Raw genomic sequence first — 16,552 nt, 5'->3', positions numbered from 1 at the left:
TCGATATAAATCAATTTTAACTGAGGTAGGGCACAGCAGGAAATTTTCTGCTCAAAATACGGAGCGGTGCGACTGGGGTAGTACCTCGACCTTACAGAAGATCACAGCTAAATAACACCGTTTACATTAGAAATTAGTTTAGTATATGTATATGTATGTATGTAAAATTACCTTCAACCACAAATTTACCTTCATAATATACTATAGGTATACTTTAAAAACGATTATCTTAACTTAGTGAAAATATCATATTTTTATACTATTTGTTACAATTTTCTTTTACGAATAAAAATAATAAGTAATACGACGACATTATATTGAACATTTTTTATCTAAATTCAGAATGAAGCCTCCGAGCCCTCGTACCGTCATTCGAGTGAATGCAAAAAAGTTTGGACTCTTGACCTTTAGCCCTTTTGTTAGTCGGAACGACTCAAGGCCTGATTACGTATTATAAATTAAGACTATTATGACAGCAACTTCAATTGACTAGCCCGTTGGCGCAGTTTGTAGTGACCCAGCTTTCTGCTCCGGAGGTTGTGTAGTATGTTTAAGAATACATGCTGACATAGTATCTGACTAAATAAAAAATGTTTATTGTTAATGTTTATATTTCTCTTAAAATCAAATAAATTCAAAACCAAAAATTTCTTCATTCAAAAAGCTTTATAATTATTAAATTATATATATAAATCTCGTGTCACAATGTTTGTCCTCAATGGACTCCTAAACCACTTAACCGATTATAATAAAATTCGCACACCATGTGCAGTTCGATCCAACTTAAAAGATAGGCTATATTTCATTTTGATATATTATGTTATTATTATATTTCAGGAAAAAATAAGGTGATACGAAGTTCGCCAGGTCAGCTAGTTAAATTATAAATCTTTATGACATATTATTGGTCAAGCCCCGTTAATATTTATTTTAAATGGTTTTCTTTGTTAATCAGTACGAGTGTCTAATTAATTAAATAATAGAAACGAATGACTAATTAAATTGCAAATGCTACTTGAAATACATTAGGTAATTAAAAGCTTCAAGAATAGTAAGTACATTTGAATAATTTATTGTTGATATATGTACATGTTACTGTGCATATTTTAGGTCTAATTCGTGAGGGTATCGTAACAAGCACCATACAAGTATACCACAGTATCACTCACATCACTTCAGCCTATCGCAGTCCACTGTTGGACATAGGCCTTCCCAAGTTCACGCCAAAAATGGCGTGCACTCATGTATGTTGCCCATAGTCACCACGCTGGGCATGCGGGTTGGTGACCGCAGGGCTGGCTTTATCGTACCGAAAACGCTGCTATCCGTCTTCGGCCTGTGTATTTCAAAGCCAGCAGTTGGTTGATTATCCCGCTATCGGTCGGCTTTTTCAGTTCCAAGGTAATAGTGGAACTGTGTTATCCCTTAGTCGCCTCTTACAACACCGACAGGAAGAAAGGGGGTAGCAAGAATCTTCACTGCTGTAACCACACAGCTTATACTCACAGTATGTAATCGTCAAACTTTCTTGAGTACTACTTATTGATCATAAATGGTCATAGATCATAATAGTAGTTGATATGAAGAATGTAGAATATGATATATAGAAACAAGAATGAAGATTTATGTATGAACTAAACATTATACGTAAGTCTCCATGACAAATATTTTATGTATATATTTTTGTACGTATAAAAATTGCTAAATAAATAAATTAAATAAATAAACGAAATTTTGTGTTAATTCCTATTCCACAAATCTGAAAGTACGTAATTAGAACTAAATACGTTTTTTTAAACTTTTTTTTACATATTATAGTTTACATTTCACAAATTAAACTAATTATTTCACATCAATTAATAACCATATAGGTAATTATTGTCTACTATTCGCTTGGCGTCAACTTAGTGGTATGGACTTAACAAGTCAGAGGTTGCAAACAATGAGGTAAGAGTGAAATTTAAGATACAACACACGGTCCCAATTTGCACCTACGTGTACTCCTGACCGCTCAAATATTTTGTAACTAACGTAAATAGTCTTAGATAATAATATACTTTGAGACCTAATACTGTTTAAAAATACAATTTTATACGACTTTTCTTCTATAGCAACGTTGTTGATGATGTTGAATGTGTGTTAGTGTTTGAAAAGATAATTCGAAAGTAATTTATATTTTCGGAAATAGGTACATGTGTCTTTTGATTGCTTAACAAATATTTACCCATGTCGGTTTCGACGTCGAATATACCCTAATACGTCTTGTCTTTTTCTATTGTCTTGTTGACATTTATAGCTGACTAGCTAGCACCCGCGACTTAATCTGCGCAGGATTAGTAAGATCTTCGAATAGTTTATTATCTTATCTATATCTATCTTTATACCAAAATTCATCAAAATTGGTTCTGCGACATAAAAATCTATTTGTTACTACTAAGTGTGCATTAGAAATATAGTATCAATTTTTATTGTATTTATGGTTCACTGTTTTTGCGATATTAGCTTACTCATAAAAGATAGATATATGTTGTCGCGGACTTTTTTGTAGGACTAATTTTGGTAGTTTTTGCGTGAAAGAGGAACTTTGTATGTGGCGATGCAATCGGGTTGTATTACAAGATTTTCGTCCAGCAAAACAATAATATTTTGACCCTCTCTTTGGTGCTGCACAATTTGAATAATATATGTAGGTACACTATTTGAACAAGTATATAGTAGATCTACCTTTTTTTATTATCTTATAATTATATTCTTTAGTATTACGAGTACGGTTCAATATTGTTTGTTCGGTTCGATTAAGAATAATTGTGTTTGCTCGAAAACGAAAATAAAGCCGACTTCAATTACATCGACAAGCAATACAACGTAGGTCGACGAAAGAATAGTCAAGTAAAAACGCATTATTAGATATAACTCGAAAAATAGTTGTTAGATCTCAAATAAAAATAAATGAAACCAAATGACACACACCACCTTTAGATTAAAAAGAATTATCGAAACTGGTCCACCCAGTCAAAAGTTCTGAAGTAACATACATAAAAAAATTACAGACGAATTGAGAACCTCCTCCTTTTGTGGAAGTCGGTTAAAAATAAAATAAGTATTTATATAAATAATATTTATTTAACGGTTTTTTACTTATTTAGATTTCCACAGGACATTCAATAAATGAAGCTTGTATACATTTCATATTAAAATTTAAAATACAATGTTATAAACTAATTGTAAAATTGAAAAAAAAAATGTTTTTTATTATTACATTTTCTCACATTAAATAATATTCCTAATAGTTCTATGTTTTCTTAACAATGACATTCTGGTTTTTAGTGAGGGGGTAATTTCTAACCGGCTGAGGGGGTAAGTTTCCCTTCCTCCCTTTCATTTCCGCCTCGCGCTGCTTCCTCTTCGCCACAATACGCTCGTGTGTCCGCTTCATTTCTAAGATTTCTTTCATTTCTTCCTTATCCTCATCCTGTGATTTAGAAACAAGAATTATAAGTAACAATTTCTAAAAGTATAAGACATTAATAAATTGCATGATGTTACACAAAGAAGTGAAAAATCTGCGATTGTTTTTTTTTAAATATAGAAACATGACAATCAATATTATTTTGAAAGTAAATAGTTTTTAGTGCATAGAGTACACAAGTATGTCTTTATACCTTGTGTTCATTTAAGCTTGACTGGTAATAAACTAAATGTCTATATTAATGATGTAAAATATTTTAAACTATCATACAAAGTTATCCTCTATTTTACTTCCTCCCTAACTAGGCGTTGATGTTGATGTTGTGACACGGTTAGGTTTGGATTTCTATAAATAAGTGAATCAGTTAATCATACAGACATACAGTAAGTAGGTCAGTCAGTCAATCATACGACTTAATATTGTCATAACGTAATAATAGTTTTACTCCTTAACTAATCAATAAATAAGTGGTCTAATAAATGGTCAATATTATATAGAGCCTTTTTGTTAAGTCTTCTAGTTTTGTAACAAATTCTCGTTTCCTCGTTATACCAGTTTGCATAACTAAGACGAGAAGCGAGATTATTCCTAACGGGTAATATTAGGATAATGTGGGAGCAATGAACAACTAAGTCAGAATTCGCAGTTTAGCTCTAAAAGCCACAATTAAAGCAAAACTTGGTTTATTGCTTGAAGCTGACTGTTGTAATAAATGGTTTTGTAATCTCTTGAATTGAGATCTAAGATAAAATTATTATAAACCTCTATGATACCTTTAGTATGCCTTGCATTTGTATTTACAACTAGTATTTAGGTTCGATGAGACATAGCATAATGTCTTATAGCGGAAAATGAGACTTTTTTATATAACTAGGTCGGCAAACAAGCGACGGCTCATCTGATGGTAAGCGATTACCATACTTTACAGACGTCTGCAACACTAGAAGCATCGCAATCGCATTGACGACCCTATCCCCTGTTCCTCGAGGAGCTCTGGTTATCTTACTTACCACAGGAACGCAACACTGCTTGGAAACAGTATTTTTTAACTGTGATCTCCTGTAAGGTCGAGGTACATCCCAGTCGGGCTGCTCTCTCGGGGGCCTCAGTTTAAAAAAAGGCCTCCTAATATTAAAATAAAAATTAAAAATGATTCAATAATATAAGAGTTACAAAAAAATAAATCTATAAATAGATACAGTTATGATAAGTATTACATTATATGAGAGGATAAAGGTAGACAATCGACAAGAGGTGGTACAGTCGAAACTTAGTAAATCTCTTGAAAGTAGTAGGTAAATATATTTTAAAGCGATTCTTTAATTCCATCATTCCCGAAAGAAAAACATAAAGGTTATAACATAATGGTGTGCGGAACTTTCCTACCAGGAAAGCAATGATAGCTCTTTTGTAAAGTAATATGCACCCATGTGCTGAATCATGCCTACAAGCTGTTTTTGTGAGCCATCACGAATCGCCTCACGGGTTCGACAACTTCCAATCTTCAAAAAAAGCCACGTTATAAAATATTTCAGCACCATAAGCAACAGTACATTGCAGTAGGCTACACAGAAAATCGAAATGTAAAATGTTATTATACTTTGTAGTTGTGAGCCATGAGAAGGTCTTTGACTTTGTTGAATATCATTACTATGTGCTAAGTTACTGGTGTATACCAGATTCAAAAAATTGTTAAAATGATGTATGTTAATTTAAGGATTATATTAAATAAATAAAAACCCTAAAACATGGTAAAAGACAATAAATAATAATGAAAACGTCTCAGTTATAGTTTTATCTTAATAATTAACTATAAAGCTGTCAAAAGCCTACGTATAGATTAGAAAGTTATTCGATAATTTATGTGATGATATTGCCGATTTTTTTTTTTGAGAATTATGGAAACTTAGCATAACTTGTCTATTTATAAAACCCTATTTGAGATCACTCTCCTTTTATATAATCAGCTTTATTCTGTTTTATAATAACATATATTTATTTCCGTTCTCTTATTTGAAGAGATAAATTGTGATCATGATTATTATAACATCTAATAAATCTCCCGATCTTACTCCTACTTTGAATTTTATACATATCTAGACAACGCATACTTAAACAAACCACACCCATGAAACTTAGCATTACGCCTACTAATTTATTTCAAACTAATCCTACAATATCAATTCGTCTACAGCTTATTCTCTACCCTTTCTCACAACATCTACATCGTCAGTAACTCTTCGTTCATAACACAATACTCAAAAACAAAATCCTCTCTTTGTCTGCCATCCATGGACTACTATCATTGTGACTGTACGCCAAAAATTAACCTCTACGCTGGAGATACTCCTGATTTATTTTTTTATTTATTTATTCTTAATGTACACCGAAATACAGACACATATAAAGAAAGACACAATAGAAGATGTACAAAGGCGATCTTATCGCCAAATAGCGATCTCTTCCAGATAACCTTTGGGTACAGGACACGATACAGTAGCAGCGGTTGTGTACACCTTAAGGTGTGCACAAATTAAGGAGTAAAGATCAATTATAAATAGGTAAAAACTACGACATGATAAACTTACATAATTATTAAAAAAAAGAAAAGAAAAAAACATATAAATAAGTAAATATTTTAGTATATAATGTATGAAACACATATATACACACATACATACATACATACATACATATAACATACACATACATAATTACATTGAGGCATACATATATTTACATAATAATATGCATAAAAAAAAATGATATTGATATACTACAGATTAGTAATGCATGTCCGTTATCTACCTTATCTACATAGTTCCAAACTATTTTATTCAACAAAAGTCTTACTTTCTGATTAATTCTCAGAACTAAAGCCCTCTTTCCATTTGCCATCGGCTGGCTATACGCCAGTAATTGTTTCAACCTCTGTGCTGGCGGTACCCCTCGCTCCACCACTAATACGATCCGAGCCCACTGCCTCTGCCATTCGTTGCGAGTTTCTGCGATCTTCTGATACGTATTCCCCATCATGGCGATCAGCATGTTTACTAACAGTATCGCCACTATTATCATGTAAATTACGAATAGAAGCTGAAAATAAATCATTTTTGTTAAACTAATAAACATTTTGAGAGAAACGAAATAAAAAAATAATTCCTTGCTACAAAAATACATTAGGCATAACAATAATTATGTTTGCTCGCAAACGAAAAAAAAACCGACTTCAATTACATCGACAAGTAATACAACGTAGATCGACGAAAATATAGTCAAGCAACTACGCGTTATCAAAGATTACTCAAAAAGTAGTCATCAGATCTCGATAAAATTTATATGTAACCACATGATAAACATCAGCTTTCGATTAAATTAAAAATTATCAAAATCGGTACACCCAGTATAAAGTTATTACGGATTTTCGAGAGTTTCCCTCGATTTCTCTGGGATCCCATCATCAGATCCTGGTTTCCTTATCACGGTACCAAACTAGGGATATTCCCTTTCCAACAAAAAAAGAATTATCAAAATCGGTACATCCAGTAGAAAGTTATGCGGTATAATACAACGTAGGTCGACGAAAAAAGCGTCAAGTAAAAACGCATTATTAGATATAACTCGAAAAGTAGTTGTTAGATCTCAAATAAATTTAAATGGGACCAATTGGCACACAAAATCTTTCGATTAAAATAAAATTTGTCGAAATCGGTCTACCCGGTCAAAAGTTCTGATGTAACATACATAAAAAAAAAAAAAAACAGTCGAATTGAGAACCTCCTCCTTTTTTGGAAGTCGGTTAAAAAAGGGAAAAAACTTACATAACATTATTTATGACAAAAGAAGGTGTCTCGCCATAATCTGACATAAGATAATGCAGAGCATTTTTAAAAGGAAATTGTAAAAAAGAAAGAAATATTTATTTCCTTTAGGTTTAGAGTACTGGTAGTTACTAGAGTACTGGTGGTTAGTACTGGTTTTTTTATTATTCATAAGCTTTTTGGTACTAAGCTTCACAACCTAATCATAAGTCCATTTGTGCAGTTTAAAGAAGTTAAATTATTAGTATAATTGATAAGATATATCACTGCCAAAAAGCATTTTGTTAAATATAAATCACCATGACACAAGGACTTTATCACCATATTTAACGTGATGTACCATATAGAGAACATAAAATATGCATGAATGAACATATATTAAAATAAAATTATAAGATAATTAAACAATATAGGATAATTTAAAAACATAACTTTTACATGGGCAAAAAAAGTCCAAAAATTATTTCTACATATTTTACCTTTGCGGCAATTTCATGATCCGTTCTATCGAAAGCACTATAGTAGTCTGAGAACGATGTGAGTGACATTAAGAACATAGCCATAATACTCTCCATGGGCGAAGGCATCGGGTTCGATACCGAGTCGTCAACTCCCTCTGGTGTGTTAGGATTGTCGAACGATAGGAAAATTACGTAATATGCTGCAAAATATTTCGTAAATATGATTTTAAAGTGGTGTCGTTTACCATAAATAGCTAGCCCAAGAAAATTAAACGTAAATATTCTAAAATTTCAGAATAAGTCGGTCTTGTCTTTACTTTTAATTAAATTTACAATCTCACAAAGAATTATCTTTAAACGAAAAGTATTCTAAATTCGCTTTTCTTAATGTTGTAATGTACAATTTTTTAGACACATATCAACTATCACAAAATCTTTACCTTTTTGGGCCGTGATTTAACTTTCGACGACGAAAAATCTTACAATATTATCTTATCCATATAAATAAATAAAATTTGAGTGTCTGTTTGTAACATTAAAATAACCGCTTTCTACGAAATGCATATGGATTACATGGTACAAATACCAAAATAACATTTTATAAAATGTTTGTATGTCTGTCTGTTTGTTGGGGCTAATCTCTGAGACGGCTGAACCGATTTTAACGGAACTTTCACTGACAGATAGCTGATGTGGTAAGGAGTAACTTAGGCTTACTTTATTTTAGATATTTATTTATTTTATAACTCTGCAAACTGAACAATAACTTTTTTGTTAAATTTCATACGAACGAAGTCGCGGGCACAGCTATTAGTACATAAAGAAAAATACATTATGGATAAGTTAATCTTTAATCATGTTTACGTCTAATGTCTAATTTACCTGAATAAATAAAAAAATCCAGTGAAAGCAAAATTGTTTTAAATCAGTATCCTTTTTGACTACAATATTCAATTTCGCTTAGTAAAATCGTCTCAGATCTATTAAATTATTTTCTATCACCTTTGAACTTGAACGTGAAAATAACATAAAATATGTTAACGATATCTACAAACTGAAAAGGGAAACATTTACTTTTACAAATCCTATAGAAGCTATCACATCCTACCACAAAGAAAAACTTACCTTGAGAAAATCCCATAACAAAGACGAGATAGATGCAGACGAAACGTAACAGGTCTCCCATTACCATTCTATAGATCATAACTACGAATGGACCTACGGTTTTGAAACCCCTGAAAACAGACTTTATAATTGATGCTTACTCAAGTAAGTAGTATTTGGAACTAAATTTAGTTGAGCAAATCAATAATATGATCTAAGTTTAGTCCTCCTACTCAGTCTCGTAAATTTCATTTCATACTAATTTATCTTGAATTGGTAATTTGCTGCTGTAATAAATGCTGTGTGGTTACGGCAGTAAAGAATATAGTCACCCCCTCTCTTCCCTTGGGTGTCGTAAGAGGCGACTAAGGGATAACACAGTTCCACTACCACCTTGGAACTTATAAAGCCGACCGATGGCGGGATAACCATCCAACTGCTGGCTTTGAAATACAGACGCCGAAGACGGGCAGCAGCGTCTTCGGTGCGCCATTTTTGGCGTGAACTTGTGGAGGCCTATGTCTAGTAGTGGACTGCGAAAGGCTGCTGTAATGATTATGATGGTGATGGTAATTTCAAATATGTATAAAATAGTACCCATTTACGTATCGTATGTCTAAGTATATTTACAAGAAATCTAGGAATATGTACTATCGTATTTATTTAATTTTTAATCATATTACAATTCAATTATACGTTGACAACTTAAAAGATATTTCTTATGAGATAGCAAGAGCTCTTCTGGATACTCGTAATTGGCAGGGATTATCGAGTGTTAGGGTTAGTAACGCGTTTGCGATGCTTCTAGAGTGACGGTTCAAGCAACGGTTACCATTCAGGAAACTGTACCATTGTTTGGCATCAATATTGATGTTAAAATGTTCGCACCACAACGTTAATTGTTGATTTAAAAGAGAGTCTAAAAATTACTGAAATATTATTTTACAATCAGACGAAAAGTCATAGAATTATTTTAAATTATCCAACCTGCGGCTTATTAACAGAGCATTACATAATAATTTAAAAAAATTAAAATGACTTGATTACCGTTTTAATCTTGTCTAAACGACTTATATAATACATCACAAGCATACAAATCAACAAAATAATTTAATTTAATTGACATTTGCTTGCGGGGTCAGTTTAACTAGAATAATACGTGATACGTTTCAACCGTAATAATTTCATTTAATATAAATAATACGCACGGACTCACAAAAATTGCTGCAGATTTGTTCGTACCTAATTACTTTTGATTTCTAGATAAGCCTCGGCATTAACGCCGAGACGGCTTGTAAATCCGTAACGATTTCTTTCACAGACTCAGCCAATATACCCGAGGGTAAACCTCAATGGTTTTAATTAATGTGGAGCTACAAATACTAGTAAGTAGTTAAGTATAATTAATTCGGGCAGTAACATGGTTTGATCCTACGTTGACATACAATTCTCTATTGGCTTATATCTTTACTAATATTATAAAGCTAAAGAGTTTGTTTAAACATGCTAATCTCAGAAACTACTCGTTCGAATTGAAAAATATTTTTGTGTTGGATAAACTATATTTATCTAGGAAGGCTAGGATATGCTATAATTATAAATATTAGTATGTTTTCTCCTCAAATTAACGCGGCCGTAACCACGGGCCACATCTATTTTGGAATAATCTGTATCTGGGAAATCTTTAGTTATGTTTTTATCAAACTAACCGACAAAAGAACAAGAAGTATGGAGCAGTAGTTAGCATAATGATTACAGCCAGGTGATCCTCTGCCTCGTCAGCGCACCACAAACGTAATGTCGGTAGAATCACCATCAATAGACACGAAAATAGAAACATCACTCTGAAAGACAGATAAAGTTTACAAATTACAAAAGATTTTATTATAAATCCATATAAATGAAAATGAATTGCTGAAATACTTCTTACAGGAATACTACGATGTTGCTTGCTAACTCTTTGCCGACATTTCATTACAAAATAGCCAAAACAACAGCTCTTACAACTGGATAAAAATATATATATCTACAAAGAATTAACAATCTCAACCGTGGTATGTTCTCGTTGATTGAATTATATTGCTTATTAAATGTATTGTTTGCCTTGAAATGACGAAATGGGTTCTAAATCGCTAGTAGCTATATTAACGATTTTCATTACATTTTGTTTATGCATAATTTGTATATTAAATTGCCAATTAATATTCATTTGTGAAACCGACGATCATTTTAATGTAAAAGCACAAATATTTATTTCTGATCTGCTCTTGTAGATTCCCGCATCATGCCTCAGAGATCACCGGAGTGTTAGTGAGTGGTTATGCCAATAGGACTTTTATAAGCTAATTTATTACAATTAATTTTACTTAAAAATGATTGTAGATCAACCTGTGAATTACTCTTTAACTCGCAGGTTGTTATATATTTAAAAAATTCAGCCCTTCCTCATCTCCAACTTGGAGTTTTAATATTTAATCGGTTCTTACTTCATACTTATACGTCGTAACTTGTCTACCTTACGATTTTTTTTTCTTTTCTCCTTCTTATCCTTCTCGATGAACTGTGCTATATAGATTACACATGATGATATCAAAACAGACTCACCACTTCCCGATATAAGCAAATATACCTAATTCCCCGTTAAATTCTAACACTTTAATTATTTACATCAAACTATAGTCAGTCTACCTTGTAGGAAGAACACATAAATCGATATATTGTTAAGGACACACAAAGAAACTAGCGCCATCTAGCGGCAACCATTGAAACCACGCAAATACAGAGACCGCATGAAACTCTCTACTCAATACTAGATGGCGTTAGAGGTACTACTGTGGAACTTTATAGAAGTATAGTCTCGAAAACCGGGCACATGCGCGAACTTTCCAGAATGGTCTGGGCCTCGTTTCGGCCGATATAAATAGCCGCAGGGAGGCGAGCCAGTACAGTTCAGTTTGAGCGATCTTCGAGGCGACTTCAAGAGTGAAAACTAGTGATTAAGAGTGGTACCAGTGAAACCTACGACATTGGCTACGACTGAGGACATTGTGAGTGCTTAGTGTTTGAACTTAGTGCTTAGTGTTTGAACTTAGTGCTTTGTGTTGGACCTAGTGCTAGTGAATAAAGTCTTGAAAAGAGTCAGCAGGTCTTTCTCTCCAAATCCTTCGAACCCTAACACGTAACAACTGGTGTCGGAAGTGAGATTTGGAGATGCCATTGACTCCGAGAGAAGACTTTAAGGACGTAAAGGGCGTCAGGACAAGGGCGCAACGAGCTGCGGAGGCCACACCTACTGGGGACCAAGCTCCGCCCACCGGACCCGCCCACCTTACCACGACCACCAGTGACACCGTAACTTCTACGGACTCTCAAGTGGCTCTTCAATTAGGAAGTTTAATTAAATTAATGGAGCTGCAAAGGGCTGAAATTCGTGCTTTTCAAGAATCACAAGAGCAGCAAAAGGCTGAAATTCGTGGTGCTTTGCAAGAATCACAAGAGCAACAAAAAGCTGAAATTCGTGCTTTGCAAGAATCACAAGAGCAACAAAAGGCTGAAATTCGTGGTGCTTTGCAAGAATCACAAGAGCAACAAAAAGCTGAAATTCGTGCTTTGCAAGAATCACAAGAGCAACAAAAGGCTGAAATTCGTGGTGCTTTGCAAGAATCACAAGAGCAACAAAAGGCTGAAATTCGTGGTGCTTTGCAAGAATTACAAGAGCAACAAAAAGAGCTCCAAGAAAAAACGCTTTGGGCTATAAAAGATGTTAGTGACGCGGTGACTAAGCTTCGAAAAGATGTCGACGTAGTGGAAGAACGAGTTACCGGGTTAGGATTGGATCTAGAAAATGTGAAAACCGGCCTCACTGAACTACAGAAGAGAGTAGTACGCCTTGAAACCATGAGAATTGCGATGTCTAGTGGAAATACCGTGCCGTGCGTTGCCGTGGGGCAAGGAGCAAAAGTGAAAGTGCTTCCATACGACGGCACTACTTCGTGGAACGCTTATCGTCGACAATTCCAGACTGTTGCTACTGCCAACGGATGGACGGAAGAACAATGCCTGACCGCTCTCACTGTTGCGCTCAGGGGGCAAGCTTTGTCGGTTCTGGAAGCACTGCCACATACGGAAAATGGGTTCCAAGACTTGATGGAGGCACTTGAATCCCGATACGGGGATCGACATCTGGAGCACGTGTTCCGTGCCCAACTGCGTGACAGAGTTCAACGCCCAGGAGAAGGACTACAACAATGGGCGTTGGAAATCGAAAAACTCGTCAGGAAGTCATACCCAGGAGCCGACACCAAGATGGTAAACACGAATATTGTTCAAGCATTTGTCGACGGAATCAAAGACCTGGAGGTCAGAGCTGCAGTGAGGCTTCGTCACCACACCTCGTTAAAGGAAGCATTGGCGCATGCTTTGGAGGTCGAGGCTGTTCGCCATAACATACGGCAGACCCATAAGATCCGCGAGGTCTCTGAGGAAGTCAAAGTAGTTAAGGCTCATACGAAGAAAAGTTCTGGAGTCATGTGCTACAAGTGCGGCGAGAGGGGCCATCTTCAGCTCAACTGTCCGCAAAAGAAGACCCAGATAGCAAGGATGAAAAGGATCGAGGAACAAATAGAGGAGCTGAAGAAGCAAAGGGCTTCGCCTCCTGCCCGGGATCAGGAGTATGACTTCAAGACGAAACACCGCAGCGGAAAGTTGCATGGGAATGCCGACGTACTCTCACGAAGGCAGTGTTCGGAAGTCTGCAAACATTGTGTTAAGCAGGAATCTAATGAAGTTACATTAAAGCTAACAAGAACAAGTCCTTTGGGTATCTGGGAGAGTGATGCTATGAGGGAAGCTCAAGAAAGAGATGACGACCTTCGGCACATCATCACATGGAAGAAACGGGGTGACGTAAAACCAATCTGGAGTGAGGTTGCACCCACTGGCGCTGTCACTAAGGCGTACTGGGCTCAATGGGACAGTCTGATACTTCAAAATGGAATACTCTACCGGAAATGGGAGAAGACTAACGGCAGAGAGTTCCACCTTCAGATAATTGTCCCAAGAACGAGAGTGCCAGATGTTCTCCGTGAAATACATGATGGCGTATCAGGAGGTCATCTAGGTGTCAAGAGGACGTTAACAAAAGTGCGAGAACGATTCTACTGGTTGCATTGTCGAGATGATGTACAAGATTGGTGCCGCAAATGTACTACTTGCGCTACTGTAAAAGGACCACAGACCAGGAGCTGTGGGAGTCTGCGGTTGTATAACGTCGGTGCACCGTGGGAACGAATTGCAGTTGATGTAGCGGGACCGTTTCCTGTAACGGAATCGGGAAACAGGTATTTTATGGTCGTCATGGACTACTTCACCAAATGGCCCGAAGTGTTCGCCATACCAAACCAAGAAGCTACAACAGTCGCTTCTAAGTTAGTCGAAGAAGTGATATGTCGCTTTGGCGTGCCTCTAGAAATCCATTCCGATCAGGGCAGGAACTTCGAATCGCAAGTATTCCAGGAAGTGTGCAGAATTTTGGGCATGCATAAGACGAGGACCACCGCGTACCATCCACAGTCTGATGGAATGGTTGAGAGATTTAACCAGACCCTTGAGAGGCATTTGGCGAAATTGGTAGACGACAAACAAAAAGATTGGGACAAGTATATACCACTCTTCCTTCTGTCGTACCGAACCGCCGAGCATGAGAGCATAAAAGCTACCCCGGCGTATGTCAATTACGGTAGAGAATTACGAATACCAGTAGACCTATTGACTGGAGGGTCACCGGAGGAACCAAATACCGTACAAGACTATGTCAGCGATTTAAGGGAAAAAATGCGCTATATACACGCCTTGGTTCGGGAAAATGGGTTACATTCAAGCGAGAACATGAAAACCAGATACGACCGGAAATCGAACACGAGCGGCTTCAAGGAAGGGTCACTGGTGTGGCTGCATAACCCAACCCGCCGGAAAGGGAAATCGCCAAAGGTGCAGACCAAGTGGGACGGCCCATACAAAGTGGTTACCCGACTGAATGATGTGACTTACAGGATTCAAAAGCAACCAAAAGGGACATTCAAAGTGGTACACATAGACCGTCTGGCGCGTTACCATGGCAGTAACAACGATGCTCGGGACGAGCATCTCTAAGAGGGGAGTAGTGTTAAGGACACACAAAGAAACTAGCGCCATCTAGCGGCAACCATTGAAACCACGCAAATACAGAGACCGCATGAAACTCTCTACTCAATACTAGATGGCGTTAGAGGTACTACTGTGGAACTTTATAGAAGTATAGTCTCGAAAACCGGGCACATGCGCGAACTTTCCAGAATGGTCTGGGCCTCGTTTCGGCCGATATAAATAGCCGCAGGGAGGCGAGCCAGTACAGTTCAGTTTGAGCGATCTTCGAGGCGACTTCAAGAGTGAAAACTAGTGATTAAGAGTGGTACCAGTGAAACCTACGACATTGGCTACGACTGAGGACATTGTGAGTGCTTAGTGTTTGAACTTAGTGCTTAGTGTTTGAACTTAGTGCTTTGTGTTGGACCTAGTGCTAGTGAATAAAGTCTTGAAAAGAGTCAGCAGGTCTTTCTCTCCAAATCCTTCGAACCCTAACACGTAACAATATTAAGGATTCAAACACAGACAGGTGACTTTTAAACATGTCTCGTGTTCATCGGTAAAAAATAATAAGGTAATATTTATCTTTGAGAAGGAAATTCTGTTAAATTTAGATTTACATCATCCAAACCCCAGTGAAGCATCTTGTCAAGTTGTTCTAACAATTACTACTGCCTCGATTTCTTCATACGTCACAAATTGAGGGTAGTCTTTATTTGTGTGTGTAAAAACCACCACTGAGTCACCTTTGAAAGGCCTAGTTTGGATTTACACTCCAAGTCTGGATGTTATAATTAAATATGTGTGTAACTGTAATATTAAAAGAAATATATACAAATCTATATCAGTTAGTAATCAAAACTAAAGCAATGTTTACCTTACGAGCAGACGACTGCATATATCAAAAAGTCACCTATATTTCTAACTTATTTATCATTAATTAAAAGTTCGTAAAGCCGAAATGAACGAAATTCGTTCGAATGTAGAATTGATTACGAACAAAATTCAATTTAACATTTCAGAATCACAAACTTATTTACAAACGTATTTAGATTATTACGAGATCGAAGTGAATCCAATTAAAACTTTAATAAATAAAACCAAATAGTAACAACATTAGGTAGTATATAAAGCGAAGTTCCCTAAACGCCATTAATTTGAACAACTAGAGCCAAGGGACTTGCGTAAACATTTCTGTAATAACGTTTCACTTCGTATAGACCTCTCGGGTGAGTAAATCACATTCAAACAGCTTCACTTATGAGGTAGACTTACGTCATTAACCAGTTTAGAATAATAAAATAAACTAACTTTCTCTCGTGTCTTCAAACGTTGAAATAATAGTTTATTAACAAAGTTATTCCTACATAATAGTACTTGTAATCTTTTTTTAGACGACGCGTTGGCGCAACGGTCACAGCTTTGGTTTGTGGCTGTTGCGCTGGCGGTTGCGGGTTCGATCCCCGCACATAATATCAGGATCAGACGAGTTGACCTATTAGCGCGGTTAACAGAACCTGATGATGACGGATTTAACAAATGACTCAAAATTAAACAATTTCCAAATTCTCTCC

The 16,552-nt window shown here is 35.9% G+C and overlaps 1 protein-coding gene across 2 annotated transcripts in view; it reads right to left on the bottom strand.

Moving 5' to 3' along the window:
* Window positions 1–3,220: 3,220 nt before the first annotated feature.
* The window catches only part of LOC123660070 (transient receptor potential cation channel subfamily V member 5), a 32,007-nt gene continuing 18,675 nt past the window's right edge, over window positions 3,221–16,552 (bottom strand). For both annotated transcript variants that reach the window (XM_045595183.1, XM_045595190.1), the window contains 5 exons: window positions 10,565–10,699; window positions 8,877–8,986; window positions 7,770–7,951; window positions 6,323–6,565; window positions 3,221–3,472 (listed from right to left, as the gene is read on the bottom strand). In XM_045595183.1, coding sequence (XP_045451139.1) covers window positions 3,293–3,472; window positions 6,323–6,565; window positions 7,770–7,951; window positions 8,877–8,986; window positions 10,565–10,699 — 850 coding nt within the window. In that variant the 3' untranslated portion in view covers window positions 3,221–3,292. The remainder of the gene's footprint in view (window positions 3,473–6,322; window positions 6,566–7,769; window positions 7,952–8,876; window positions 8,987–10,564; window positions 10,700–16,552) is intronic.

Source organism: Melitaea cinxia, chromosome 2 (assembly GCF_905220565.1).
Source record: "Melitaea cinxia chromosome 2, ilMelCinx1.1, whole genome shotgun sequence".
Taxonomy (NCBI): domain Eukaryota; kingdom Metazoa; phylum Arthropoda; class Insecta; order Lepidoptera; family Nymphalidae; genus Melitaea; species Melitaea cinxia.
This window is presented reverse-complemented; position numbering and strand designations above follow the sequence as displayed.